This window comes from Rattus norvegicus, chromosome 8 (assembly GCF_021556685.1).
Source record: "Rattus norvegicus strain SHRSP/BbbUtx chromosome 8, alternate assembly SHRSP_T2T, whole genome shotgun sequence".
Classification (NCBI taxonomy): domain Eukaryota; kingdom Metazoa; phylum Chordata; class Mammalia; order Rodentia; family Muridae; genus Rattus; species Rattus norvegicus.
Window position 1 is genome coordinate 27,210,481 of NC_141541.1, and position 27,444 is coordinate 27,237,924.

Below are 27,444 nucleotides of genomic sequence, written 5' to 3' on the forward strand. Positions count from 1 at the left end.
TGAGTTTACAGGGATTACAGTTAAGAGATTGTATGAGTCTCAGAAGAGACCTTGAACTTTGGACTTTTAAACAAGTTTGAGACTGTTACAGACTGTGGGGCTTTTACAGTTGGACTGAATACATTTCCGCATTATGTATGGCTACAAGCCTGTGGGGGCAGGGAGTGGAAGGTGGTGGTTTGAGTAGGAATGGCTCCCATAGGCTCCCGTGTTTGAATGCTTGGCCATAGGGAGTGGCACTATTAGGAGGTATAGCTTTGTTGGAGTGGGTGTGTCATTAGGAGGTGGGATTTGGGGTCTCAGAAACTTAAGCCATACCCAGTGTAACATTCTCTTCCTACCGCCGTAGCTCTGGATGTAGAACTCTCAGCTCCTCCTCTAGTGCCACGTCTGCCTTCTTGCTGCCATGTTCCCACAGTTATATAATGGATTAGACCCCTGAACTGTAAGCCAGTCCCAATTAAATGTTTTCTCTTCATAAGATGTATTCTTGGTGTCTCTTCATAGCAATAGGAAACCTAACTAAGACACCATTCTACCATGAGAATCTAGAAACCCAGTTCCAAAGCTGCTGCCAGAAAGGACTGTGGTCTGGCTATTGTTCAGTCCTCCAATCAGTGTTGTTTGTTTTAGTCTGAGACAAGGAACCAGAGCTAACTTCCGCCATTTCTGGCCTCCACTCAGGACAGGACCAAGGTTGCCTTCAGCTTATTGTCAGGGACGTAAACTGAGGCCCCATCCTTAAACTTCGCCTTGTTTCCCCCTCCGGTTCTTGTCATCCCCCTCCTGAAGTGGTAACCCTGTCTTCAGGAAATTTGGTGTCTTCATCCTCGGTGGGGCCATTGGTTATGGTGTTTGGGGTGCCTCTCCAGTGGAACTATCTGGGAGATAGTTTGCTTTGCCGGAATGGTTTCCTTTGAAGTTATTGACTTGTTCTTAGATAGAGGTGTATCTGTGCGATTACGGCTACCAAGGAGTCTGGCTCATGATCCTGGAGCCTTCTAAGCAGAGGAAAGATTTCATTCCACCAGGAGCAAGCTGTACTTAGTGCAAAGCTTAAAACTACAGGCCTGAACCGGGGGAGGCACGACACAGGATGTTGTCAGCCCTCTGTCGTGCTCCAAAGAGTTAGTTTCTTTTCTTTGGCCTTCACTGGCTCCAGAGTGATGTGCGAAGGAAGTGCATTCAGGGACTCTGACGCTGGAGGAGTAGCTGGAGTCCCAGTCTGAAATGGCTCCCAGGTGGGCTCACTAGTTGTAACCAGCAACACTGAAAAGATGTCATCAGGATCTTTGTTTGATCATCCTCAGCTCCTGAGTGCACACTTGCTGGGAAGGAACCATGAAAGACCTTTTTAAGCTTTGGGATCTTGGAGATTTGCTTGTCTGTCTGTTTGTTTTCTGAGACAAGATCTCATGTAGCCCAAGCAATGAATTTAAAAAATGTTTCTTCGCTTATGATTTTGTAGGTTTCAGCTCCCTGTGGGCTGATGCTATCACCCCTGAGCCTGGAAGGCAGCAAGTCATGGTGGGTCACGTGGCCACGGACATGGTCAAGAAAGCAGAGAAGGCAATAGGAAGGGTCTCATGGTCCCCTTCTCCACACCTTCACCTGACCTTGCACCTTAAAGGTCCATCTACCACCCAGGAGCACCAAGTTGGGGACAAGCCTTTAGCACTTGGGACTCTGAGGAAGAATATTCCAGATAAATGCAAATTTTCTTTGGGAATGGAGCAAAGCAAGAATGTAATTTCTTACCATTTATACCTTCTCTTCTCTGCAGGCACACATTACTTTCGGGGTATTAACAACCTTCAGCAACCCTGGAACAGTTGGATTGGCCGCAAAAAACACGAGCTAAAGCCAAACAACCCTACGGAGGAAGGACTGGCAAGCATTCACAGTGTCCTGTTCAGAAAAGACCCCTTTCTGTGGAGGGCCGCCCTCCTGTACTACACAGTCTATCAAGCCAGCCAGATGTCTTTCTGTGAACTCTTCAAAGATATTGGCAGGTTTGTCAAGGACCCAAATACAAGATGGGACTATTGTGTAAGAGCCAAGAGGGGATGGACTGACACGTCCCAGCCAGGTAAGAGTGCCTCCGAGGTAGGCCTTCTGACTTTAGTTGTTAGCCAGTGATTTGCAGCATGTTTTCATCCCCGAATCTGATAATGAAACGGCGTGACTTGAGGGCATCACGTCTCCCGGGAACAGGCTCTTGCTGCATAGCTCACAGTGCCATTTTGTTCACCCCCCTTGAAACTTTTTTTTTCAATTCTTTTTAAACTACCCCATTGTTTAGCCCTGGATGACTTGGAACTTACCATGCACCCTGTGGTGGCTTCAAACTCAGAGAGATCCACCTGCCTCTGCCAGGGAGTGCTGAGATTCCTGTCAGTAGAACTCCACTGACCCAGCAGGATGCTTTCAGACCCATGCTGTAGCCGGGGTGGCTCACCCTTGGCTGTTGGTAGACTTGGTTCTCAGATGCATGTTAGCCTCTCGGGAGTAGCGTGCTTGCTGTGAACGTTGATCTGGGCTTGCGGACAGCGTGTTTTTCTTACACTTGACTCTGTACCTATGAGTGGATGTTTGGTGGGAGTTTGAAACGGAGTCTTACTTCATAGCCTAGCCTGGCCTGGAACAGACAGAAATCTCCCTGCCTCAGCCTCCTGAGTGCTGGCATTACAAGCCTAAGCCACCACTCTGCTTAGAGGTAGAACAGGCAAGGGTGACTGTCTTAGCTTCAGGGGCATCGGCAGTGACCAGGCTGGTTCACTACATCCCAGTGCTCAGTGCTCCTCTCCATGTCTTTGCCACATTTGTCGTTTTCATTTTTAAGGCAGCAATTACTACTTCTTATAGTACAGAACAGTGCAGATGTGGAAAGGTATGCCTTTGTGGGTTTGCTTTGCAGTACTTGATGACTATGGTGTTAGGCATCTTGTAACTTGCTTAGTTGATCATCTTCAGACTTCTGTGCACTTCTGGTCCTTTTACCCATCCTCTAGGATGCCCATGTGCACCACCGTCCCAGGGTTGTGCAGTGCTGGGCGTCCAAGCCAGGGCTCCCTCCTGCACGCTAGGCAAGCGTCGCTAGGCAAGCACCGCACCAGCCGAGCCACACCCACCACGTGAGGTGCTTGGAGTTTTGAGATGAGGTCTCAGAGGGTAGCCCTGGCCGACTAGGAACTCCCTGTCGGTGTGGATGAATCCGGACTCTCCCTCTTGTAAACACTGACCTGGAGCTTTAGCTGGGCGTAGTGCACACGCTGCGGTCCCACTCCCCGGGCTGAGATGGGAAACAGACATGAGTTCAGAGCCAGCCTGGCTACAGAGAACCAGGTTCATTGACAGGTTTTAAATACAGGTTCTTAGAATGGAACTCAGGTCCTCATGCTTGGGAGGCAAACACTTTACACTTCCTGAGCTTGAAACCTAGTCTCAAAGAAACCCCAATCTGACCCTGGAGAGACATTCAGAGGTTAAGAACACTGATTGCTTGTCCCGAATTCAATTCCCAGCAACCACATGGCGGCTCACAAGCATCTGTAATGAGATCTGGAGCCCTCTTCTGGCCTGCAGGCAAGCATGCAGGCAGAACACTGTACATGAATTAATCTTAAAAAACAAAAATCAGCCAAACAATATCATATTATTTCACGCAGGATAATCTCCACCCTAAGATCCTTTTGTCTCAGCCTCCCAAATACCTGGGGTCACAGGTATGGCCATAGTGTCCAGGGTCACAGTCCTTATAATGGAGTTAGGGCAGGGCTATTGTTCAAAGTACACCGAGGAAAATAGGACATTCAAACATCCCCACATCACCATATTGCCCTTGTTAAGACCTCCCTCTCACCCCAGTCCCTCTCCCATCAAGGGTTCACCCTCATGCTCACGTGGGTGTCCATGGGGTGGTATTTGTATGTCATGGATTTTAAGTACTGGTCTTTAATTTGGAGGAAGTCGTCACTTAAGGAAAAAAAAAACAGTTAAAGGGAGTTCTTCAGGCAAAGTACTGGATTCTGTACTATCAGAACTATCTTGTTACTTTCCGGGATCCTACATTTTAAGTTGTGAAGATAACTGAATAAAAGTAAACACGGACCAGGCACGGTGGCCCGTGCTTGATCCCAGCATGAGACAGGGAAGTGAGTCTCTGTGAGTTCAAAGCTAGCCTAGTCTACATAGTGAGTGCAGGACAGCTAAAGTGACACAGTGAGCAAGACCCTATCTCAAATAATAAATGCTAGCATATTGTAAATACAAGCTAGTCCATGTTAAAGAGAATGGTTAGCATCTAATTCTATATTTCTATAAACGTTAGACGGCAAACATCGGGACTAGAAAGGATATTTTAAAATATCCATCAAAAGAGAAAGAAAGTAAACATTGTTCTGGTTCTTCCAGGGTGTTTCAGTAAAGACCAGGTGTACTTGGATGGAATCCTTCAAATCCTTCGATTCAGAGAGTCCATAGACTTTCACCTGCTGACTGCCCTGGGCAAGGTGCGTGAACAGTGGGCCAGACCACAGGCCCGCATGTGTGAAGAAAGCTACTGAAGGCCACGGCTTGTTACTTTGGTGCAGTTGGAACAGGTTTCTTTTGGTGACAACAGAAGGAAGTGTAATCAGTAGGAGACACAGGATTAGACAGTTTGGGAAAATGTTCTTTATTTATATGTTCATCTTTTTCTAAAAAAAATCAGTTTTGGGTTTGTTTTTGGGTTGACTTGTTTGTGAACCAGGATCTCATGGAGCCCAGGAGGGCCTCCAGCTAGCTGCTGAAGCTTACTTTTTTTTTTTTTTTTTTTTTTTGAGACAATGTTTCCAGGTGCTAGAATTTTGGGCCTGCACCACAATACCTTTCTTTCAAATGTTTTTCTAAGAGTGGTTGAAAGGAAGCTGTAACTATGACACTTGGAATTTTCAAGCTCTCCTGTGAACAAGTGTATGCGCTAACATTACCATACCATTTCCAAACAGCTATAATTAATTTAGTGTAAAATTAAAATACAGTACAAATCTCATTACGTGTGGCCATCAAGGTCTCCAGTGACTAGGTACCTTGTCAGTAAATGCTGACATTTGAAAGGAATCCTTTCTAAGCAACATGTCTTAACAGTGGACTTCAAAGATTCCAGAACCAGGGACCGGGAGAGATGATGACTTTGTGGTGTTAGAGCATTTGCTGTTCTTGCAAAGGACCCAAGCTTGGTTCTTAGCACCTCAGGTGGGGTGGCTCCCAGCCACATGGAACTCCAGCTTCAGGGGACCTATGCTTTTTTCCGGCCTTAGCAGGCATGTGCATATGCATCTGCACAGGCACACATACACAAAATAAACCTTTAAAAAATGCACGTGGGGACTGGAGGTAGGTCAGTGGTTAAAGTATTTGCAGCTCTGACCAAGGACCAGGCTTGATTCCCAGCACCCACATGGCAGCTCACAACCACTTGTAACTTCAGTTTCAGGGCATCTGAAACCCTCTTCTGATCTCTAAAAGCAGCAGGTACATACAGGCATACAGGCAAACACTTAAGCACATTCTTGAAAAAGTTAAAAATACATATATATTTAGGAAGCCCTGTTGCAATCAGACATACTGTCTTCTAGCCCCTGCCACTCCATTTACTGAGCACTGGTAGAGTAAGTTTTAGCATCATTCTCAGTGGTACTAGGAATCTGGGAACAGTTAAAAAGCATTGGCTTCACTCAAAGTTACCAGCAGCATTCAGTGCTAACGAGAGGAGTGCCTGTCCACCATGCTTTGATTTTGTTTTTGAGGCCTGATGTCACTATGTATCCCTGTTGGCCCAGGACTCACTGTATAGACCTGGCTGTCCTTGAACTCCACAGAGCTCAGCCCTTGCTGCCTCACCTGCACCGTGTGTTCTGCCCAGGGCTCCTTCCCTGGGCCCCAGGCTTCTGCAGCTCAGAGTTAGAGTGTAGGGCCTTGCTCTGATCAGACATTGCTTAAAGGATTGTTTGATCTCTCCAAACCACTACAGCATTTCCCTGCCAGCAGAGAGGATGTTTGGCTTTCTCTTCCTTTCTGTGTCCACTGGGCTAGCATGTTTCATTTCCTTCAGAGTGTACGTGTTCTGCATTCACGGCGTTCACGGCGTGGCTGTTTGGCACAGAGCTGTATAGTTTGGCTTCTCTTAGCTTTTGGCATACACTTTTTACAGAGCTGTATAGTTTGGCTTCTCTTAGCTTTTGGCATACACTTTTTACTGTGTCTACTCATTTCTTGTCTTTTATCTAAAGGGAGAGGGCTTTGACTCTTTCTACCCAGGGCATTGTAAGGTGATTAATTGGCTCCATGCTGTTGTGTCAGGGAACCTGGGGGCCTGAAGAGAGGAAACAATGGGAGCAGTAACACCCCAGGTCAGGAGTTCACAAGTTCACCTTCTGATATGAGCAGTTTGTGATACAAATTAAATACAGTAGTAACATCAGATTACTGACCACACATTCCTTCACCAAGTTTAATAGTGTTGAAAGGTTTAAAATATTGTGATAAAAATTGCCAAAATAAGACCAAGATGTTAAATGAGTCAATGTTGTTTTAAATGTTGCCCTTTGGGCTGGTGGGCTGGCTCTGCAGGGAGCATGGATGATAGGTCATGCTCTGACCTTCCGGTGGCCTTCAGTGGTGACACCCAGCCCCAGTAAATGAGTCAATGTGCTTTTTTAAGTTGCCATGAGATTGATTAAAGCAGGGCTGCCTTCCACCTGCAATTCATAAACCACACAGTATCTTCCAGCTGTGACAGGACAAGATGCACGCGTGTATTTTATCATGTGCATCTTAAATGAGTAAGCCGGAAACTTACTTCTGTTACATTTAGGGGTACAGATAAGTAACCTTGATGATATGAACATTAAAGACCATGAGGATGGACGCGCAATATGACCACTGTTCCTTCTCAGAAAGACTTCTGCTGACCCTGGGAGAGTGCTGACCTGAAGGCGGGCTACTCTAGATCAGCCATGCCAAGCCAGGCTTATCGGTGCACACCTTTATCCCACTCTCAGGAGGCAGAGGCAGGCAGATCTCTGTGGGTTCAAGGCCAACATGAACTACACAGTGAGTTCTAGGACAGCCAGGGCTACACAGTGAGACCCTATCTCAAAAATAAATAAGATCAGCCTTGATTTGGAATTTAAAGGGAAAAATAGCTTATAGAATTGTAAAAGTTTTTCTCTTCGCAACTAGTTCCCCTTTTCATGGGCTTGTATGTTTTGACATGGGGTATGTGGATACGCAGCCCTGTGTAGACCAGGCTGGCCTTGAACTCACAGAGACCTGCCTGTGTCTGCCTTCCAAGTGCTGGGATTAAAGTGTTTGCCAGTGTTGGGAATTTAGCTCAGTGGTAGAGCGCTTGCCTAGAAAGTGCAAGGCCCTGGGTTCGGTCCCCAGCTCCGAGGGGGGAAAAAAAAAGTTAAAGTGTTTGGCAGCATTCCTGACATCACACCTATTTTTAATGACTCGAATATCTTTACAGTTGCTGATGGGAGTGTGGGTCGGGTTGATTATAGACACACAAGCAGCCCACCGGTGGCAACACTACTGAGCAGAATGTCTCCTTTGCCATCAACTGTTAACTGCTTACAAGTTGGGGGTGGGGTGGGGCTCATGAGCCCTCCCCTCCAGCCTCAGATCATGTGTCGGTCATCGTGGCTGCTGTGAATTCAGCAAACAACTCAGCATCCCACACCACAGCTATTGCATTCTGACTTCTTCCATCTTCCCGAGTCTGGGAGAGTGACACAGAGGGCACATTTATGGCTGCTTATTCAAGTGTCACTTACTTCTTGACACTTTGACTGGTTATGAGTGTCTGTATTAGCTACTGCCCACTGCAGAAGGAACTGCTCCGGCCACAGCTGAGAACAGTGTTCGCCTGTGGGCACGGACATGGTTATCTAGGAGGTGATGTGGGAGGAGCCACCCTCCTTTACTAAACAGTAGCAGTAGCTTCCCAGCTAGGACTATGACCTCCTCAACCACAGGCTTCCGGCCAGGTTTACAGTTCCTTCACAGAACTCATCTGTGCAGAGAGCCTTATCCTGACCAAGAAGGCTGGCCATCCCTTAAGGCTTGCCCGTGCTGCCACAGTAACACATCTCAGGCTGTGAGGACAGGTTCCTCCTCAGCAGAGCACCTCTGCCAGCAGGGAGAGCTCACAATGCTTTTTAAGTGCTTAGAAAATTCAAAGTTAAAGCAAGGGAATGGAACCAATTATGTCTGCCAGCTTAGTGAACAGAGTCGGGAAGCCAGCATGAGAGCGTTCCTTCTTCAGATTTGGTCTCCCTAGCTATCTTTTATTTAGATTTAATCAGAGATTTATTTGAGTTTAAAGTCTCTCCTACCTGAGTATGTAGCTTAGTGGTAGAGAACGTGCCCAGCCTGCTCAGGCCAAAGTTGGATTCTCAGAGGCACCAGAAAGGGAAAAGTCCACTGTGAGCACGCAGGAAGTCACTGCCTACCGTTCCAAGATGGTGTGAAGTCAGATACAGACTTCATCTTTTATGCTTAGTCATGAGAGGCCATACAAGTAATATTTCACTTAATGTAGTAAAGGAAAGTAACCACGTTTGTTTTTGTATTTCGGCAGACCGAATTTTGGTTTTGGTTTTGATGCAGGATCTCACTCTGGTTCAGGCTGGGCCCAAACTCACAGATCCGCCTATCTCTGTCTCCAAGTTCCTGAGTGCTGGGCTGTGTGCTGCCCTCCCTGCCTTAGATGCACATGCTTTCATTCCATGTCCTTGGTCCTCTCCAAATGTAACTTGTAGTTGCAAAAACGATTCCTTTTTTTTTTTTTTTAAAAGGTATCTTACGAAGATGTGGATCGCTTAAAAGAATTGGCAGTTACTGAGAACATGCGAGTCCCACATTTCCTTCATGATCACAGCCGGTACATGGAGCACTTGGAGAAGATCATGGAGGTGAACGAGCTGACAGATGCTGAGCTGAAACACCTCATCTAAGCAGCAGAGCCCGCTCCTCGCGGCTGTTAGCAGCTAGGGCACCGGGTACCTGCAGAACGAGAGGAGGAGAGCCGCTGACCTCTGCTTGCTGAAGACCAGCTCTCAGGATCCAGCTGAAATTCTAGGTTATGTTAGACCTGAAACTATTTTCCTAAAACACTTCTGTAGGCTGCGGGTGGAAATCATGTCTCTTTTCATTGCGATCTCTCCAGAGACAAATGAGGATTCTGCTGCGATGACTCCAGGATGAGTTGTAGACCTGCGCACCAAGGCCAGCTCTGGACTGGAGGTAGCCAAATCCCGCTCTGCTGTGTAAATGCCAAGGTTCTATTTCCTCTGCTAAACAGTGGGAGTTGTTGTTCTTTGAAATACCCATTTTGTAACACCCCAGAAGGCTAGCAATATCTAAGAGTTCTTATTTTTCTTATTTTAAGTGATATTAAAAGGAGATTGAAAATTTTTTGTTCAGTTCTTATTTTATACATTTTCATCTTACCTTCTCAGCTTATGGAAAAGTATGTATGTGTATCTGTGTGCGTGTGTGTGTGCGTGTGTGTGTCTGTCTGTCTCTGTGTGTATCTGTGTGTATCTGTGTGTGTCAGTATGTATGTATGTCTGTGTATGTCTCTGTGTGTGTGTCTGTGTATGTATGTCTGGGTGTGTACATGTCTCTGTGTGTGTGTCTGTGTATGTATGTCTGTGTGTACATGTCTCTGTGTGTGTGTCTGTGTATGTATGTCTGTGTGTACATGTCTGTGTGTGTGTCTGTGTGGTACTGAGGATTAGACATGGATGTACTCTGTCACTGATCAATACCCCAAGCCCTGCTTATCTCTTTGCCTTCCTGTTTATTGAGTACACTGCAATGGCCTGCATGCTGACAGCACACAGGGCTTGTCTGGTTACCTCTGATTGAAACTTTTTACATTTCAGAAACACGGTTGCCCCTTTTAGTTTAGTCGGGTTTTAAGAGCCTTCCTGGAAGTAGAGCAGTGACCGTCCCCTGCAGCAGGGGCCCTGCCGATGAGTTGCTGCTTTCTGTCTTTTACCAAGTACTAAGTCCCTGGAGGATTTACCCACTCAAGCCAAACATGTGGGGAAAGCAAGGCCTCTCCCCCTGTTTGATATATGTCATGAGGAGAGGACAGGCAGGCTGGCCTAGAGTAAACCTGGCCATGATCTGGAAAAATGACATTTCTGGCCATTTTCTGATAAACACAGCCTTTTCCCAATTCTGGCACAGCTTGAATGTGTGAGAATTCTGTTTTGTGTCTGTTCCCTGCTTGCAGCATGTACACCTAGGCTGGTCATTGGCTCTCCTGCAGCTGAGCACCCAGGAGGGAAGCTGCTGTTACTCAGGGTAGCTGAGGTGATTTCTGTCCAGTGCCTGCTGAAAGTTCATCTCTACCTCAATGTAGGCTGCATATATACATAAGGGTTTATATGATTTTTCTCCTTTACACATGTGGAAGGACTTGCTTCTGATAATAATGTTACAAGTAAGCACAGGGTCTCTTCTAAACAAGACCATGACCCTCCCTGCCCTTGGGGAGCATCAGCTGATATTGGTCCACAGAGAAGTTTGAGGTGGGGTGGGGTGGGGTGGGGTGGGGCAGGGTGGCATCAGAAGCCCTGTGACTACACACAGGGAAGAAGAGACACCAGAGCCAGATGCAGGGAGGCAGATCGACTTTACCTGGGGTGATTCAAGGTAATATAGTTCTGGGAGACTGTCCGTAGGAACATCCATGACGGACAAAGGTCATTGGCTAAATGAAGGTTTAGGGTTCCTGGCGCATACCTCATTGGCACGGGGAAACATTTCAGGAATCTCAGGTGCTAGCGGAATGGGTTCTCATCAGGAGAAGGAAGCTGAACATGTCCTCTCACTAGGGCTAGGTGACTTTCTGCAGGTAGAGGTGGGTGGTAAGGGGATGAGGTCAGAGACAGGGGAGCCCTGCCAACGAAGGGAGGCTGCACTATACACCGAGCTCCGGAAGGCTATCTGGACAATGGTGGATTTCAACCTTATCAGAGTTTTCCCACACAAGACTACACTTCTCACCTTTGGCAGTAAAGTAAGGCCCTTTGGAGCATGGAAAACCTATCTCCTAGCTCCATGCCGTAACAGCTGGTGTGAGTCTGCATATCTGTTTGTCAGGCAGGGGCAGGACTTTATTGACAGGACACTTGCCCTGACCCCTCAAGCTGTCTCTCCTTGCAGGAGATTCTGTGTTTTCAGCCTTGTATAGAGTTCTCTCACTTCATCCTAAAACCCATCCAAGTGATTGAGAAAGACATGCATTTTTTTTTTTACATTTTTTCTTTTATTGGATATTTTTAAATTTACATTTTTTTCCCTTTTTTTTCCGAGCTGGGGACTGAACCCAGGGTCTTGCGCTTACTAGGTAAGTGCTCTACCAGTGAGCTAAATCCCCAACCCTTTAAATTTACATTTTTAAATGTTGTCCCCTTTCCCAGTTTCGCCTCCAGAAAACCTGCTATCCCATTCTCTATACTCCTGCTTCTATGAGGGTGTTCCCTCACCCACCCACCCATTTCCTCCTACCTCCCCACCCTGATATTACCTACACAGGTGCATTAAGCCTTGACCGGACCATTGATGACTGACAAGCTACATAAGCGGCTAGAGCCATAGGTCCATCCCTGTGTACTCTTGGGATGGTGGGTTAGTCCCTGGGAGCTCTGAGGGATCTGGTTGGTTGATGTTGTTGTTCTTCCTGTGGGGTTGCAAACCCTTTCAGTTCCTTCCTTCCTTTCTCTAACTCTACCATTGGGGACCATGTTCTCAGTTCAGTGGTTGGCTGTGAGCATCTGCCTCTGTATTTGTCAGGCTCTGGCACAGCCTGACGTGCATTATTTATGTTCTGTGAGTTATGCCCTGATGCTTACAAATTCAGTGCTTGCAGGGAATAACACTGCCAATCTCACCTCATAGTTAAACTAGAAAGCCTTCATTTCTCATCGTAGAATAATTTGCAGTGGTTCTGAAGTGAGTGGATCTTCTGTCTCCATCTGATTTGGAAAGGGATTTGCTTTCTCACCTTCTTTAGTGCAAAGGTAAAAAGGATAAAATATAAAAGCATTGTGACCAGCAAAATGAGCTTCAACTTCACTGACTGCCTTTAAGAGTACTCAAAAGTTAACAGCAGCTAAAAGTGATCTCAGAATGGCAAGAGCGTCTGAAGACTGTCACTGTCTGGGCTGGAGAGATGGCTCAGCGGTTAAGAGCACTGACTCCAGGGGTTGGGGATTTAGCTCAGTGGTAGAGCGCTTGCCTAGGAAGCACAAGGCCCTGGGTTCGGTCCCCAGCTCTGAAAAAAAGAAAAAAGAAAAAAGAAAAAAGAAAAAAGAAAAAAAAAAAAAAGAGCACTGACTCCTTTTCCAGAGGTCCTGAGTTCAATTCCCAGAAACCATATGGTGGCTCACAACCATCTGTAATGGGATCTGATGCCCTCTTCTGGTGTGTCTGAAGACAGCTACAGTGTACTTACACACATAATAAATAAATACATTATAAACAAAAAGACTGTCACTGTAAAGCTGAAACTGATGTAAAGCTGAGACTGATGGACCTGCTAGGTGACACACCTTTAATCTGGGGACTTTGAGTTCCATGACAGTCAGGAATACATAGTGAGACCCTGTATCAAAACAAAAAATAAGTTGAGCTGGATGATACTTATTCTCTTTCCTATATTGGAGTTAAGATCAGTTTTATTTCCTAAAATAGAAAATTTAATAAATAGAAAAAAATTGAAAGGCACTTAGATTGAAGATGTATGAATTTTAATTGCAAAAGGTATTTACCGTAGCTGTTGATTTTGCCTGCTGTAATTCTTTTTTTTTTTACCTAGCATTGTGTGCACATGCATTTGTGTCTGCACTCTTTTTTCTTTTTTCTTTTTTCTTTTTCTTTTTTTTTTTTTTTTCGGAGCTGGGGACCGAGTGTCTGCACTCTTAAGGAGTTAGAGGACATCTTTGCAGAGTGTTCTTTTCTTCACTGTTGGTTCTGGGATCAAACTCGGGTTACCAGGTTTGCAGAGGCACGTGATGTTACCCACCGAGCAGACTCACGCATGCCTCCTGTTAATTCTAACATAGAACTGGGTCAAATACAGATTTGGATAAACTGTTATGCTTTAATACCAGATGGACTCAAAGTTAAAGTTAGGGGCTGGGAGGAAGGTGGCTCATCACAGTGTTCATCATACAGTCCCGAGGCTCTGGGTGTAATCCCCTAGCACTCCTGTAAAAGAGCCACAGGGCCACTACTCAGCTGGGGAGGCAGAGGCAGGAGGATCTCCTAGGCTTGTGGGCCAGCCAGTCTAGCTGAACTGGTAAAGACCCTGTCTGAAAAGGTAAGCTGTAAGAGATCGATGAAGACCCCCAGCACTGACCTCCGCCTCCACCAGAACGCGCAGTTACACAGCACACACACACACACACATACACACACACACACACACACAGCACACGCACACAGCATATACACACACACAGAGCACACACGCACACGCACATACACATGCACATACACACACGCGTGCACACAGAGCACACCCACACACACCGACCCACACACACACACGCACATACACACACAGCATATACACATGCACACACACACACACACTCTCTAACACACACACACACTCACACACATGCACACACACACACTGGGAACATGACTCCGAAATCTTCCTTTATACTCACAGGTTTGGTTTTGTTGTTGTTTTGTTTGGGACCTTTCTTTGGTTTTGGGGTTTTTTTGTATATTTTTGAGATGGTCACATTAGGTAGCCCTGCTGGTCTAGAACTTGCTGTGTATACCAAGCTGGTCTCGAATTCCCAGAAATCTTCCTGCCTATGCTTCCCAAGTGCTGGTGGAATTAAATGCCAGGGGGCCTGCTCCAGTCTCTATTTTGTGGACCTGACCAGGTAAGAGACTTGGAACTTGTTAACTTGTTAACTCTTTGTGAACCAAAGAGAAAACAAAACAAGAGAAAGAGAATGAAAGAAGTAAAAGAAAATTCACACATGCAGAAAACCATCATTCTGGATGAAGCAGAAAAAAAACAACAACCTTTAGTTTTTGTTTTCTTGTATATATCCTGTCTCTAAAAAAAGTTACCTCATACAAATAGGTAAAATCCTCATAGCAGGATAATTGGTTACATGATTTTCTAAACACTTTTACATTCTAATAAGTTCATAGCAAGTTTCAGGCTATAGTTCAGGTCAAAGACTGAAGACTTAAAGAATAACAACAGCATTATTTTGTTCCTGTTTTTAACAGTAGGATTGTTTACATGTCTTTCCATTAAGCCTAGTATCTCACTAAACATTAATTATCTGTTACTAGCCCCCCTAAATTCATTATAAGTTTAAAGCAATAATTTTTATGTCACAAGTTAGTATGGTTGTGTCAAGACAAATCATCTGCCAAGTGTTATTAATTCTGAAGTTTTGTATAAATAAACTAGTCAACATTTTATTTTTTGTTTTGCACCTAAAAGAAATTGTCTAATCCCAGTTTATTACCTTTAGTTACCTGATCGTGGCCTCACAGCTAAGATAGAAAGAAGGTTTTCCCTGGTTGTAAATTTATTCCAAGCCTGTTTTACTTTCCTAGTGCAATTAGCTCATGGCCCATGAAGGTGTACAGAGACCTATATGCACCTTTGATTCTATAGAGGGCTCTAAATTACTTGTATAAATTTAGGAATTCTATAAAATCATTATTAGAAATTATGAGGTCATCAATGTAACTACACAGCATTATGACATAAGAGTACATCTTCATGTGGGTCTTCAGAAAATCTACCCAGTAGGGTGGGCTAATGGCCTGGCATCATTAGGTTATATAGTAATGGCAGGAAAGGCCTATCAGCAGCAAGAAGCCATCCTGCGATGAGATCTCTGAAGGCCCTGCAACTCAGAGTTTACCCATTGCGGCCATGTAAAACAGTGGGCCACCTCCAGGAAACTCACTGGCATTCCTTAGTCTTTCTTAGATGGCTCCTGACAATTAAAGACGTGCTACCATGCCCACCTACGCTTTTTAAAACTTGCTAAAAGTTGAAACTGCTTGTTTTACCTTTAGGCATTTGTATGTAGCTATAAAAAAAGTAATAATGGGGGTTAGAGGTTAGGCTCAGTGGTTAAGAGCACTGTCTGAACTTCCAGAGGACCCAGTTTTGTTCTTTAACTCCAGCTCTAGTGGATCTGATGACCTCTCCAGGCCTCTTCAGGCACTGCACACACACACAGTGCACAGACACAAGCACAGGCAAAACACCCAGATACATAAGATAAAAACATTTCTAAAGAAGTAGCACCCAGTTCTCAAAAGGAATATGTGAATTGTATGTACAAAAGTTTCTCAGTTTTGAGAACATTTTTTTAAAAGATTTATTTATTTCATGTATGTGAGTACACTGTCGCTCTCTTCAGACACACCGGAAGAGGGCATCAGATCCTATTACAGATGGTTGTGAGCCACCATGTGGTTGCTGGGAATTGAACTCAGGACCTTTGGAAGAGCAGTCAGTGCTCTTAACCACTGAGCCATCTCTCCAACCCAGTTTTGAGAACATATTGATGGTTTATTCTAGCACTTCTTTTTAAAAGGATCTTTTAATGTTTATAATTTCTATATACAACAATGCGGATTTTAAGTTACATTCACTGAGTTTTAAATGCTTTTATATTTGAGAGTATACAATGAAATGTGATCATATCTAACTCCCCATTTCTCCCTTCAACTTGCTCCATGTGTTGTCCTCCAACTCGCCCCCACTCAACTTCACATCACTTCATACCTTTTTAAAATTTATTTATTTTAATAGGGTCTGACCGTGTAGCTTTTACTGTCCTAGAACTTGCTGTATAGACCAGGCTGGCCTCAAGCTCAGAGGTCCACCTGCTCTGCCTCCCAAGTGCTGGAACTAAAAACATCACCGGCATGTTTGCTTCTTGCTTGCTTGTTGTTTGCTTGCTTGTTGCTTGCTTGTTGCTTGCTTGTTGTTTGCTTGCTTGTTGTTTGCTTGCTTGTTGTTTGCTTGCTTGTTGTTTGCTTGCTTGTTGTTTGCTTGCTTGTTGCTTGCTTGTTGCTTGCTTGCTTGTTGCTTGCTTGTTGCTTGCTTGTTGCTTGCTTGCTTGTTGTTTGCTTGCTTGTTGTTTTGACTCACTAAATCTAGTTAGTGCTGCCCATGGGTATGTGGGCATGGGGCCGTCTACTGGAGCATAGGGAAACAACGGTGGCCCCATCCTCAACAAAGAATGATTCTCGGCCCCCAAGTAGCTGCCAGCTGCCAGTAGCACTTCAGTAAGGAGATTGTGTGCCCTATCTATGTCAAGATTTAGGCTGGCTTGTTCTTCTGCAGGTAAGCATGACTGCTGTACTCATGAATGCAGTCGCCCTATCACGCCTAGAAGCCAGTCAGCATTACACAGTGCCCTTCCTCATCTCTCCCCCTCCTCATCCAGGGTGTCCCCGGAGCCTTGGTGATGGTGGTCCTACAGATATCCTGTGTAGTGCTGAGCACTTTGGTTGGGTGTACATCTCTCCATTGACTGATGCCCACCAATAAAAGAAGTTTCTCTGACCAGGGTTAAGAGCAGCCCAGAAATATGGGTATAAATATAAATATTTGGAAGGAAATTTGACAGCAATCATTTAGCGAAATAACAATAGCAAGTTTGGATCTATGACCTCTCCGGTCATTGGCTTTTGACCAGGGTGAAATTCCTCCCTTGCAGCAGGCCTTAGATCTAATGAAGTAGTTAATTACCCGACAAGTCAGTAGCATTTCTTTTTGTTTTGTTTTGAACAGTTGGAAGGACATCAGTAAACCTTATTTTGTGTCTTATTGAGAAGCATTACATATGTCTCTTAGTTTTCATTTATTTACTTGTTTTCTCATACTGTACATCTGTCTCAGTTAGGCTTTTACTGCTGTGAACAGACACCATGACCAAGGCAAGTCTTATAAGGAAAACATTTAATTGGGGCTGCCTTACAGTTTCAGAGGTTCAGTCCATTATCATCAAGACAGGATCAGGGCAGTATCTAGGCAGGCATGGTGCAGGAAGAGCTGAGAGTTCTACATCTTCATCTGAAGGGAGCTCGTGGAAGACTGCCTTCCAGGCAGCTAGGGTGAGGGTCTTAAGCCTACACCCACAGTGACACACCTACTCCAACGAGGCCACACTCCTAATAGTGCCACTTCCGGGGCCAAGCATAGACAAACCACCACAACATCCTAACTGAATTTTCTCCTCCTTCCACTCCTCCCAGTCCACCTCCCCAACTAGTCCTTCCTCCATTTCCATTCAGACATCCCAGGGATATCAGCTGAACACAGTATAACAAGTTACAATAAGAGTGGGCACAAGCCGGCATCAAGGTTGAATGAGCCAACCCAGTGAGGAAAAAGGTCTCAAGAACAGGTAAAAGTCAGAGGCACACTACAGTTCTGCTGTCAGGAGTCCCACAAGAACGTCGAGCTATACAGCCATAACATATATACGGAGGACCCAGCACAGACCTGTGTGCTCCATCATTGTCGCTTCAGTCTCCCTCAGTCCTTGTGAGTCCTGCCTAGTTGATTGTGGGCCATGTTCTCCTGGTATTCTTGACCACTCTGGCTCGTACAACTCCTCCCTCTCCTTCCGTGTGGTTCATCAAGCTCAAGCTAACACACAACGCAGCTTCTCTGATGAAGCTCTTCTTGCCTAGTTACAGAAGATGGCCAGTTCAGGCTCTATATCCCCCATTGTTGGGGATTAGATTTGTGCTTACAAGGGAATTTGCATGTTGCGCCCGTGGGTCCCTGATAATAGTTGGTCTTTTGACTGGTCAATAAAGAGCCAGTAGCCAACGGCTGGACAAGACAGAGGCGGGACTTTGAGGATTCCTGGAGAGGAAACACAGGACAGGGAGAAGGAGAATCGCCAGGGCAGAAGGGAAGAAGAGAATACAAACATGAGAGCTGTTGAAGACTGAGCACCAACCATGTAAGAATCCGGGAAAAGCAGCCCCAGGGGCCACTCCCCTATTGGGTCTGGGGTAGCAGGGATAAAGGATAGATTTTAGAAAGTAATCCGAGGGGAATGTGTTACGTTGAGGTTCAGGAGTGGCCCAGCCATTGCGCTAGTTAAGACATACTAAAAATAAGCCAATGTGTGTGTGTCTTTCATTCGTGAATCCAGAGCTCTCTGGCATGTGCAGAGCGGTTCACGTACCTGAGGGGGCGTAGAGCAGTTTAAATATTTACAGCTACACCCCATTACTAGGAGTCCTCCCTAAGGTCACCCTCCTAGATTCCAGGGAGTTTCCACTGCACTAGGTTTCTTTTCTTTTCTTTTTAAAGATTTATTTATTATATAAGTACACTGTAGCTGTTTTCAGACACACCAGAAGAGGGCATCAGATTTCATTACAGATGGTTATGAGCCACCATGTGGTTGCTGGGATTTGAACTCAGGACCTCTGGAAGAGCAGTCAGTGTTCTTAACCACTGAGCCATCTCTCCAGCCCCTGGATTAGGTTTCTATGTTGCTCCTTGTACCATACTTTCTGGCTATTTTATTTAGATTACATTTTAGTGTAAATTTTAGTGTAAATGTTAGTGTAAATTTTAGTAGCGCGTGCACACACACACATACACACACACACACACACACACACACGGGCACATGAGTACACATCTCTGTATAAATATTTGTTTTTTTTTTTTTTTTTTTTTTTTACATTTGGGACCGAGCGCAAGCTGGTGCACATGCGTACAGGGGAATTACCCTAGGAGTGGGTCCTCACTTGTATTTATGAACACCTGGAAAAACCCTGAGGGCTCTGACTGGTTGGCGTGCTGGCCGACTTTCAGTCATCATCTGGTCCTTGAAAGAGACCCAGACCCTAGTACCTTTACAGTTATGCAGCCAGTCTTACAACAAATAGCGTTGGTGAAGTGCCTGGCAGGTTTAGGGGTGGTAATGCTGTCCGGCTGGAGATGAAGGCGTGTTACGTCCACAGTGTGGGCGAGAGGGCAGCAGTGCTCTTTCCCTCGGTGTTGTGTGGCTGTTGCCCATGGAGGCAGAAGAGGGGTGTAGGATGCCCCAGAATTAGAGTTACATACAGTTGTCAGTCACCGTGTATGCTGGGAATCGAACCTGGACCTTCTGAAAGAGCCAGCTATCTCTCCAGTCCCAACTTCACTTCAACATAAAGATACAGTTAGGTATCTACGTGTGGCTGTGTGCATGAGTGCAGGTATCCTCAAAGACCAGAGCTTCTGGATCTCTCCAGAGTTGGAATTGCAGTTGGAACTGCCCAACGTGGACGTTCAGAATTGAGGTGAGTCCTCTGGAAAAGTGGCACGTGCTCCTTCACTGCTGCGCCGTTTCTCCTGTCTGTCTCCAAATCAAATTACATTTAGTTAATTTATTTTGAGACAGGATCTCTCTAGTTAGCCCTGGCTGGCTTGGAACTTGCTATGTAGATCATTCTGACCTTGAACTCAGAGAGTTCAAGAATTCAGAGAGATGAACTGTTTCTGCCTCCTGAATGCTGGGATTAAGGCATAAGCACAACACCTGACTAAAATTTTATTTTACTTATTCTATGTGTCTGAATATGCCTGCCTGCATGTATGTATGTACAACATACATGTGTGGTGTGCCTGATGCCCATGGAGCTCAGAATAGGGCATGGGTTCCCTGTGGCTATGAGCCACTGTGTACATGCTGGTAATCAAACCCCAGTTTTCTGCAAAACAAGTATTCTTAACCATGCTGAGGTGACTCCAGCCCACCCCACTGTGGTAGGGTTGTCGTCTCTGCAACCTTTATGGGCTGCAGGGAGACGACCTGAAGGAGGCGAGGTGGCGGCTTGGTTCAACCTGACCCAGTAGCCTGTGTTTGTTCATGAGTCTGACTCGAGTGGTGTATTTAAGTACAGTATAGTTTGGTGGTAACTAACTCAGTCCCATGTATGACAAAGTGTGCTTAAGTCTCCTTGAGGACAGATCAGATGTGTCTATCAAAACTATTTGTGAAGTCCATAAAGATGGGTTCTGCAGATTGACTGAGAAAAACAAATGTTCTAAAAGGGTCTCCATGAGGGCCTGATGCTGGCCCCCACGGAGGGTCCCACAGATGGTGAGCTCGCCAGGCTAGAAAGCACACGTGCCCCAGGCTTCTGGGTGGGTAACAGGGGTTGCACTCCTTCCCTTGAAGGAACAATCTTATGTGCTATAATTCCAGGCTCTCTAGTCCTAGTGGTAGAGCAAAGACCCCCTCAGGACCTCCTGCCCTGGGTCTTTACTTTAAGACTTCCTATGTGGCGATTGGAGAAGTGGCTCACTTGTTCAAGAGTGTGTGCTGCACACCTTCAATCCCGGCAGTCGGAAGGCAGAGGCCAGCCTGGTCTCCAGAGTGAGCTCCAGGATACACAGAGCTACACAGAGAAACCATCCTGAAAACCCAAAACAAAGAGTGTGGACAGTTTTGACCCAACAACAACCACCCCCAGCTTCTCTATTTGTGGCACGAACCCTGACCTCTGCCATAGCCAGTCTTCACTACGGGTGCTTGGCTGGGCTGTGATTATGCAACATGAGATAGGAATTTACAGATGTGTTTGGACTACAGCTTACTACTCGGTCTACTGCTTCCCTTGGGTTTATTTCCCGCCCTTTTCTGAGTTAGCCCCTCTGTGAAGACCTTGACTCCTGGCCATAGATAGAGTGCAGCGCAGATGTACAAATGTCTTCACTGTTACAGGGAGCTCCACCCTCAAGTCAGTGAATGAGGACGGGACGTGAGTGTGCAGATTTCTTTCTTTTCTGGCTTTTCAAGATGGGTGCCCTTAGCTGTCCCGGAGCTCACTCCGTAGAGCAGGTTGTTTTACTTTTTTTTTTCTTTTTTTCGGAGCTGGGGACCGAACCCAGGGCCTTGCGCTCGCTAGGCAAGCGCTCTGCCGCTGAGCTAAATCCCCAACCTTGTTTTACTTTTTGAAACAAGATCTCACTTGGCAGCCGTGCTGGTTGGTCTCCCTTCTTGGTGCTGGGACTGATGGTATGTGACACCATGGTCAGCTCTTTTGTTCTTGTATCATAGAATGGAATCTACATAAAACAAGGGCTGGCAGGCTGCGTAGTAACAGTAGTGCCAGCCAAGCCACACTTACAAGGCAGCAAGTACTTGATACTACGAGGTCCCTTTCAGACTGTTAATTTTTAAAAGCCAAGAGAATGACAGTTAGCATGTCAGGCCATTTGTACATAAGCAGCCCGGGCTGGAGATACAGTTCAGTCTGCAAGAGCTTGTCTTGCAAGCATCAGGATTCACATGAAAAGCCAAGCATCATAGTGTTGTGTCCTTGTAATTCCAGTGCTAGGGAGGTGAGACAGGAGAATGCATGCATACACACACACACACACACACACACACACACACACACACACACACACACACACACACATCCTATATACACTAGCATCGTGGCAAATGCTTTTAATCTCAGCACTTGGTAAACAGGCAGGCAGATGTCTATGACTTTAAAGGCAGCCTGTCTACATAGCCAGCTCTAGGCCAGACAGAGCTATATAGTCAGACCTGTCTCAAAATGAAACAAAACATCCTTTATATTATGTTGATGGCATATGAGATCTTTTCTTTAAAAATAAAGGTCTTGCTGCTTGGCCTGGGCCAGCTGTGAACTCGGCAATCCTTCTGCATCAGTCTCTTCCAGAGCTGGGACTGGAGACATGTGCATACACTTAAGTCTACGTGAGATATTTCTGAAAAACTTCAATGCAAACTGGTAAGCCAACTGGAATTGGGGTGAATAAAAGGAGTATGTAGCGTTTAGACTTGTCTGTGATAATAACAATGACTACATTTAAAAAATAAAACAAATTTTATTATCCCAAAGCACAGAGAAGGGTGAAGCCTTATGCTCATGGAGAATGAGTTACCACACCATGGAGGGCAAACGCCGTGGCAGTGCCCCAGAGTGCTTCTTCTGAGTCTTTCATCACCTCCCACTGCAGGCGGCTAGGAAGGCACCCACAGACACAAGTGACCATCAGGGGAGAGGACCTGGCGCCATGTGGGCAGCTGCACCGGGGAGCCCACCTGCTCTGCGGTGGTCCCTCAGCACCAGGAGGCAGTGAGGTGCCCGTCCCTCGCTTTCGGTGGCTCTGTCCTTTGGTCTGTGGATGGTGCTGAGGATGCCACCATCAGCTGTCACTTTGAGTCTGAGCTCTCATGAGACTTGGAAGCCTTGTGCTTGCGTTTCTTCTTCTTTTTCTTCTCCTTCTTCCGTTTCTTGTGCTTCTCTTTCTTCTTCCGTTTCTTGTGCTTCTCTCTGTCTCCCGAGGAGCTGCTGCCATCGTCGTCTGAGGTGGAGTCCTCCAGCAACTGCTTCAACTGCTGGATCCTACACAGACCCCAGAACAACCATTCACTGGAGCAGCACGGAGTAGTGAATCTCGGGCAACTGCCTCACTAAGACAAGCCCTTTCATTGTACTGAATATCCATGCTTGCTCCCCAGGCCCTCGGGACTCCTAGCAAATCACACGTACTGAGCCAGCCCACTGTTCACAGGAGTGCGGATTCTCAAGATCTACAATACAGCCAGTTAGAGACAGACCTATCTGTTCTCTGTGACGGGGTCCATGTATTCCAGGCCTCAATTCAGATCCAGCCAGGAATGACCTTGACCTTCTAATCCTCCTCCCTCCCCTAGTGATGGTGGTATAGGTGTGCAACATAATATCTGGTATATGCAATACTGGGGATCAAACCCAACCCAGACTTCATACATGCTACCAGCTGAACCACAACTCCCTTCCTTAATCTTGTCTAAAAACAAAATTAACAAAAACTCAGACTTTCAATGATACTGAACGTAGTCTGAGCCCCAGAGAGTCAGCCATGCAAGGTGTCATAGCATACGAGGGGTCACCTTAGCACTCCAGAGACTGAGGCCAGCTTGGCCTACATGCTGAGACACTGTAGACACACACACACACACACACACACACACACACACACACACACACACACACACACACAGAGCACAGTGTGATTGTTCACAACTCAAGGCATGCCCACTGCTTAGTTTGGGAACTGTAGTAGAACCTGGCCTGCTCATAACCCCAGCATCTGTCTTGCTCCCAGTGCTGTTTACAACACCGTAGTTTCAGACTTCAAGGGGACATTCATTGGTAGCGATCGATGGGCAGCCTTACCTTACATCCTTTTCATGTCTTTTATTCTCTCGAATGATGTCATACATGGGATCTTCATGTGCCTTAAGGGTTACAGAGGGTTACAGGCTGGTTAGTTACTGTGGATTGCTTACTATGTAAAAATTAGACCTCTATGTATGGAAACCATATTTGATGCAGATTTTGTTGTTGTTGAATTTGTCACTCTTCTTTATTCAAACCTGGACCTCCTTCAAGCTGGCAATGGAGCTCAGACTGGCCTTGAAATTTTAATCATCCCTTCCTGGCCTCCTGAGTGCCGAGATTACGGCTAGCTTCCTGTAGCTTGATGACAGATTGATCAGCATCTGTGTCTTTTCTCAACCTGTAAGATCTTACTACATAGCTCAGGCTGGCTTTGAACTTGCTGAGGTGCTGCAGGTGACCTGGAAGTCTTGACCCTCGGCTTCCACCCCTGCAGTGCTGGATCACCACTGCGTCCAGCTTATCTCAAGACAAGGCCTCACTCTGCTATCCAGGATGACCGCACACTATGTTGATCCTGCTTCAGTCTCCAAAGTGCTGGGATCTCAAACAGAAACCATGGCACCTACTGCATGTACATTGTAATCCCTTTAAAAGTCTGTAATTGTTTGGTTTTTGGAGACAGGGTCTCACTACATTTTGAAACAGTTACTGGATAACCTTCTAACTCACTATGTAAACCAAGCTGCCTCCTAACTCTGGGCAATCTTCCTGCTTCAGCCTTTTGAATATGGAGATCACAGCTGTGTGCCACCATACTCAGACTTTATTGCTGTAAATATGTTAAGGACACAAAACACTTCTCCAAATAGAATATACAGGAAATAATTGAACATTATTTCCAGGGTCTGGAGAGAGCACTCAGTGGGTAAGAGCACTGACTGCTCTTTCAGAGGTCCCAGCAACCATATGGTGGCTCACAACCGTCTGTAATGGGATCTGGCACCCTCTTTTGGTGTGTCTGCAGACAGATACAGTGTACTCACATATGTTAAAACAAAAGAACCTGGGGGCTGGGGATTTAGCTCAGTGGTAGAGCACTTACCTAGGAAGCACAAGGCCCTGGGTTCGGTCCCCAGCTCCGAAAAAAAGAACCCCCCCCCCCAAAAAAAAAGAACCTTTAAAGAATGGCTCTAACTTATGGCAATTCTGCTTCTGTGCTAGGATTCCAGGCAGGAGACACCACCGTTGAGGCTGGTAAGCACACAGGTTAGCTTACAAACATGGGACTCCCTTGCTTTGGGCTGTGATTTGCCAGCCTATACACATGCCCTGCTCTAGAAAATGAAGCAAGGTCCTCTTCCTGCTTATGACCTCCCAGCACACACAGATTCTGTCTAATGTCCAGCCTCAAATGTAGAGAGCCAGTTGGACCTAGACAGGTTTTGGGTTCATGTGTAATAAGAAAAAACTTTTTTGTTGAGACAGGGATTTTCAGTGTAGCCCAGGCTGGTTTTGAATTCAGAGAGACGCTTGCCTGTCTTCCGAGTGCTGGGATTAAAGGCACACAGCACTATGCCTGGCCCCTGAGTGATCTGTTTGGGAGAATCCTTAGTTACTATCTTATGCCTGTTCACAATATGTGCACATACGATTAAATTATGGGACATGGGAAGGGACAAGCTGGGTAAAAGCAAAATGGTTAATTGACTCAATCTATCCAACAGAGAACCACTCTATTCCTGTAGTGACCAAACCTGTCCTTCAGACCCCATAAAGAAGCAACAGGCAAGCACCTTGACTCATGTGCCCGTATCAATCTTCTTGTTGTTGTTTGTTTGTTTGTTTGTTTGTTTGAGGCAGGGTCTAACTATGTAGCCAGAGTTGGCATAGAATTTTCTATGTAGACCAGGATGGACTTGACCTCAAGAGCTCTTCCTGTCCCTGCCTCTTGACTGCTAAGATTAAAGGTGTGCGACCACGCACAGCCGTCCGGTGTCAGTGTCGGCAGTTTGTTCTTTCCTAACCTGTACTGCTGCTTTGGTTTGAATGACATATTCTTGTTCTTTGCCAATCTGTGTGTGCTTTTATGTGTTTTTAAACAGCATTTTGGTTTTTATATAAGTACACATGTATGCCATATATGTGGGGTGTCTATAGAGGCCAGAATTGGGCATCAGATCCCCTGGAACTGGAGTCACAGAAAATGTAAGCTGCCTGACGTGGGTGCTGGGAAAGGAACTCAGGTGCTCTGGAAGAGCGAGTGCCTTTAACCACTGAGCCATCTCTGCAGTCACATTACTATTGTGTGTGTGTGTGTGTGTGTGTGTGTGTGTGTGTATACATGCACACAAAAATGTCTACATGCTTGTATGCCACTGTGTGCTTATGGGATCAGAGGACAACTTTCAGAAGTCTCTTTTTCCTTCCGCCCTTGGGTTCTGGGGCTCAAACCCAGGGCCAGGCTTGGCAGCAAACGCCTCTCCTTGCTGAGCCCAACATTCACTCTTAAACAAGATGCTAAGAATATAGAAACAGGGGCCAGCGAGAGGGCTCAGTGGCTAAAGACACAAGTGTCAGCAAGACTGCCACCTGAATTCGATCCCTAAGACTCATGTGGTAGGTGAGAACTGACGCTTATCAGGTTGCTCCACCTCCACATGCGAGTGCCGTGGCAAATTCACACACACATACACACCAGTATCAAGAAAAATCAGGGGGTTGGGGATTTAGCTCAGTGATAGAGCGCTTGCCTAGCAAGCACAAGGCCCTGGGTTCGGTCCCCAGCTCCGAAAAAAGAAAAAAAAGAAAAGAAAAAAAAAAAAAAAAAAAAAAAAGAAAGAAAAATCAGGAAAAAAAGAGAAAGATCCACGGAAACTCCTAGTCCAGAACTGACCGCTGGTGGCAGTACTACTACTGAAAGACCTAAGCGCTTAGAAACCCAGGCTGAGGTGTGCACAGTGCTTGTCGAGGCTACTCAAAGCCCTGGGTTTGCTCCCCAGAATTTTAGAAACTAGGCACGGTGGCATACATCACATCCGTAATCTCAGTTTGTTGGAGGTGAGGCAGGAGGATCAAAACTTCAAAACTTCAGGGTCATCCTCAGCTATACAACCTGACCCTCTATTCAAAACCAAGCAAGCTGCAGAGCAAGGGTAGAGCTGAGGGTTGTAAGCAGAGGCAGGAGAGTGAGCATCTTGAGGTCATCCTCAAACCGGCCTGAGCTGCCTATGGATTACAGGCCCGTGATCACTTAAGGCTGCCTTAGGTGAAAAGAACAGATAGTACTTGTCACCCCGAGGGGAGTCTGCAAATCTCCCGTACCTGTGGGCTGCTCTGGGGAGGCAAGCTTAGACCTGACAGTTAACAAGCTGTCAGGGCGTGGAGGAGCTCTGCTCCACCACAGCCTCTCCCCATCGATGGTCTGCCTCACACCAGGTCAGACGCTCCACATCAGGGGGCTGTGATGGCGTTTGTAACCTCAGCACGGGGGAGGCTGTGCAAGAAGGATCCTGGGCTGGGGATTTAGCTCAGTGGTAGAGCGCTTACCTAGGAAGCGCAAGGCCCTGGGTTCGGTCCCCAGCTCCAAAAAAAAAAAAAAAAAAAAAAAAAAAGAAGGATCCTGAGTCTGAGGTCACCCTGGGATACACAGGGAAATCCTGTACAAAAAATGACTGGAGTCAACTCTGGACTGAGACTGAGGCAGGGTAAGTCTCTTCTTAGAAGCTGTTTCCTCAGGAATCATCACAGCAACAAATAAGCCCTTGGCTCAGCCACAGTGCTGCAAATAATATGTAAAAATAAACATAAAAATCTATTGTTCACCAGGCACATTTACTGTTAACTCCTGGTATACGTGTAGAGTTTGAGGCGTAAGATACCTGCAACAGAGTCTCTCGTGTAGCCCTGGCTGGCCTGGAGTGTGCTCTGGATATTATATTAAGCTGTCCTCAAGCTCAGAAGTCAGTGTCTTGCCTCTGAAGGTGTATGGTGCCATTTGCAGCCACAGGCTGTTTTCACTCAGGTTGCACTGCTCTTGGCTGGCCTTCCAGAGCTCTCCATCTTATTCACTGAGGCAAGGCATCTCAGCTGCACCCAGAGCCCCTAAGACAGCTATTCCAGCCAGCTGTTTCCACAGGGATCTGTACCCTCTGAGCACTAGCAGGCTGCTATGCCTGCCTAGGATTTACATGGATGGGAGAGATTCATCCACTC

General features: G+C 46.1%; 2 protein-coding genes across 43 annotated transcripts in view; one reads left to right on the forward strand and one right to left on the reverse strand.

Annotated features, from left to right (window-relative positions):
* Positions 1-9,462, forward strand: part of Matcap2 (microtubule associated tyrosine carboxypeptidase 2) — a 49,835-nt gene extending 40,373 nt beyond the window's left edge. For 24 of the 39 annotated variants that reach the window (XR_015626605.1, XR_015626601.1, XM_087561716.1 and 21 more), the window contains 3 exons: positions 1,784-2,089; positions 4,414-4,511; positions 8,844-9,462. Coding sequence is in view for 27 of the 39 variants with exons in the window: in XM_087561716.1 (XP_087417842.1) it covers positions 1,784-2,089; positions 4,414-4,511; positions 8,844-9,002 (563 nt within the window). In the remaining 12 variants the exon portion in view is untranslated. The remainder of the gene's footprint in view (positions 1-1,783; positions 2,090-4,413; positions 4,512-8,843) is intronic. The other 15 variants (XR_015626596.1, XR_015626600.1, XR_015626606.1 and 12 more) reach the window with 4 other exon arrangements.
* Rp9 (RP9, pre-mRNA splicing factor) overlaps positions 1-27,444 on the reverse strand; it is a 49,308-nt gene that overhangs the window by 5,751 nt on the left and 16,113 nt on the right. Inside the window, exons 5-6 of one of the 4 annotated variants that reach the window (XM_087562685.1) lie at positions 23,287-23,348; positions 12,796-13,272 (exon numbers count right to left, since the gene is read on the reverse strand). In XM_087562685.1, coding sequence (XP_087418811.1) covers positions 13,194-13,272; positions 23,287-23,348 — 141 coding nt within the window. In that variant the 3' untranslated portion in view covers positions 12,796-13,193. Of the gene's footprint in view, positions 1-12,795; positions 13,273-21,929; positions 22,471-23,286; positions 23,349-27,444 lie in introns of those variants that run through there. The other 3 variants (NM_001108756.1, NM_001401177.1, XM_087562686.1) reach the window with 3 other exon arrangements.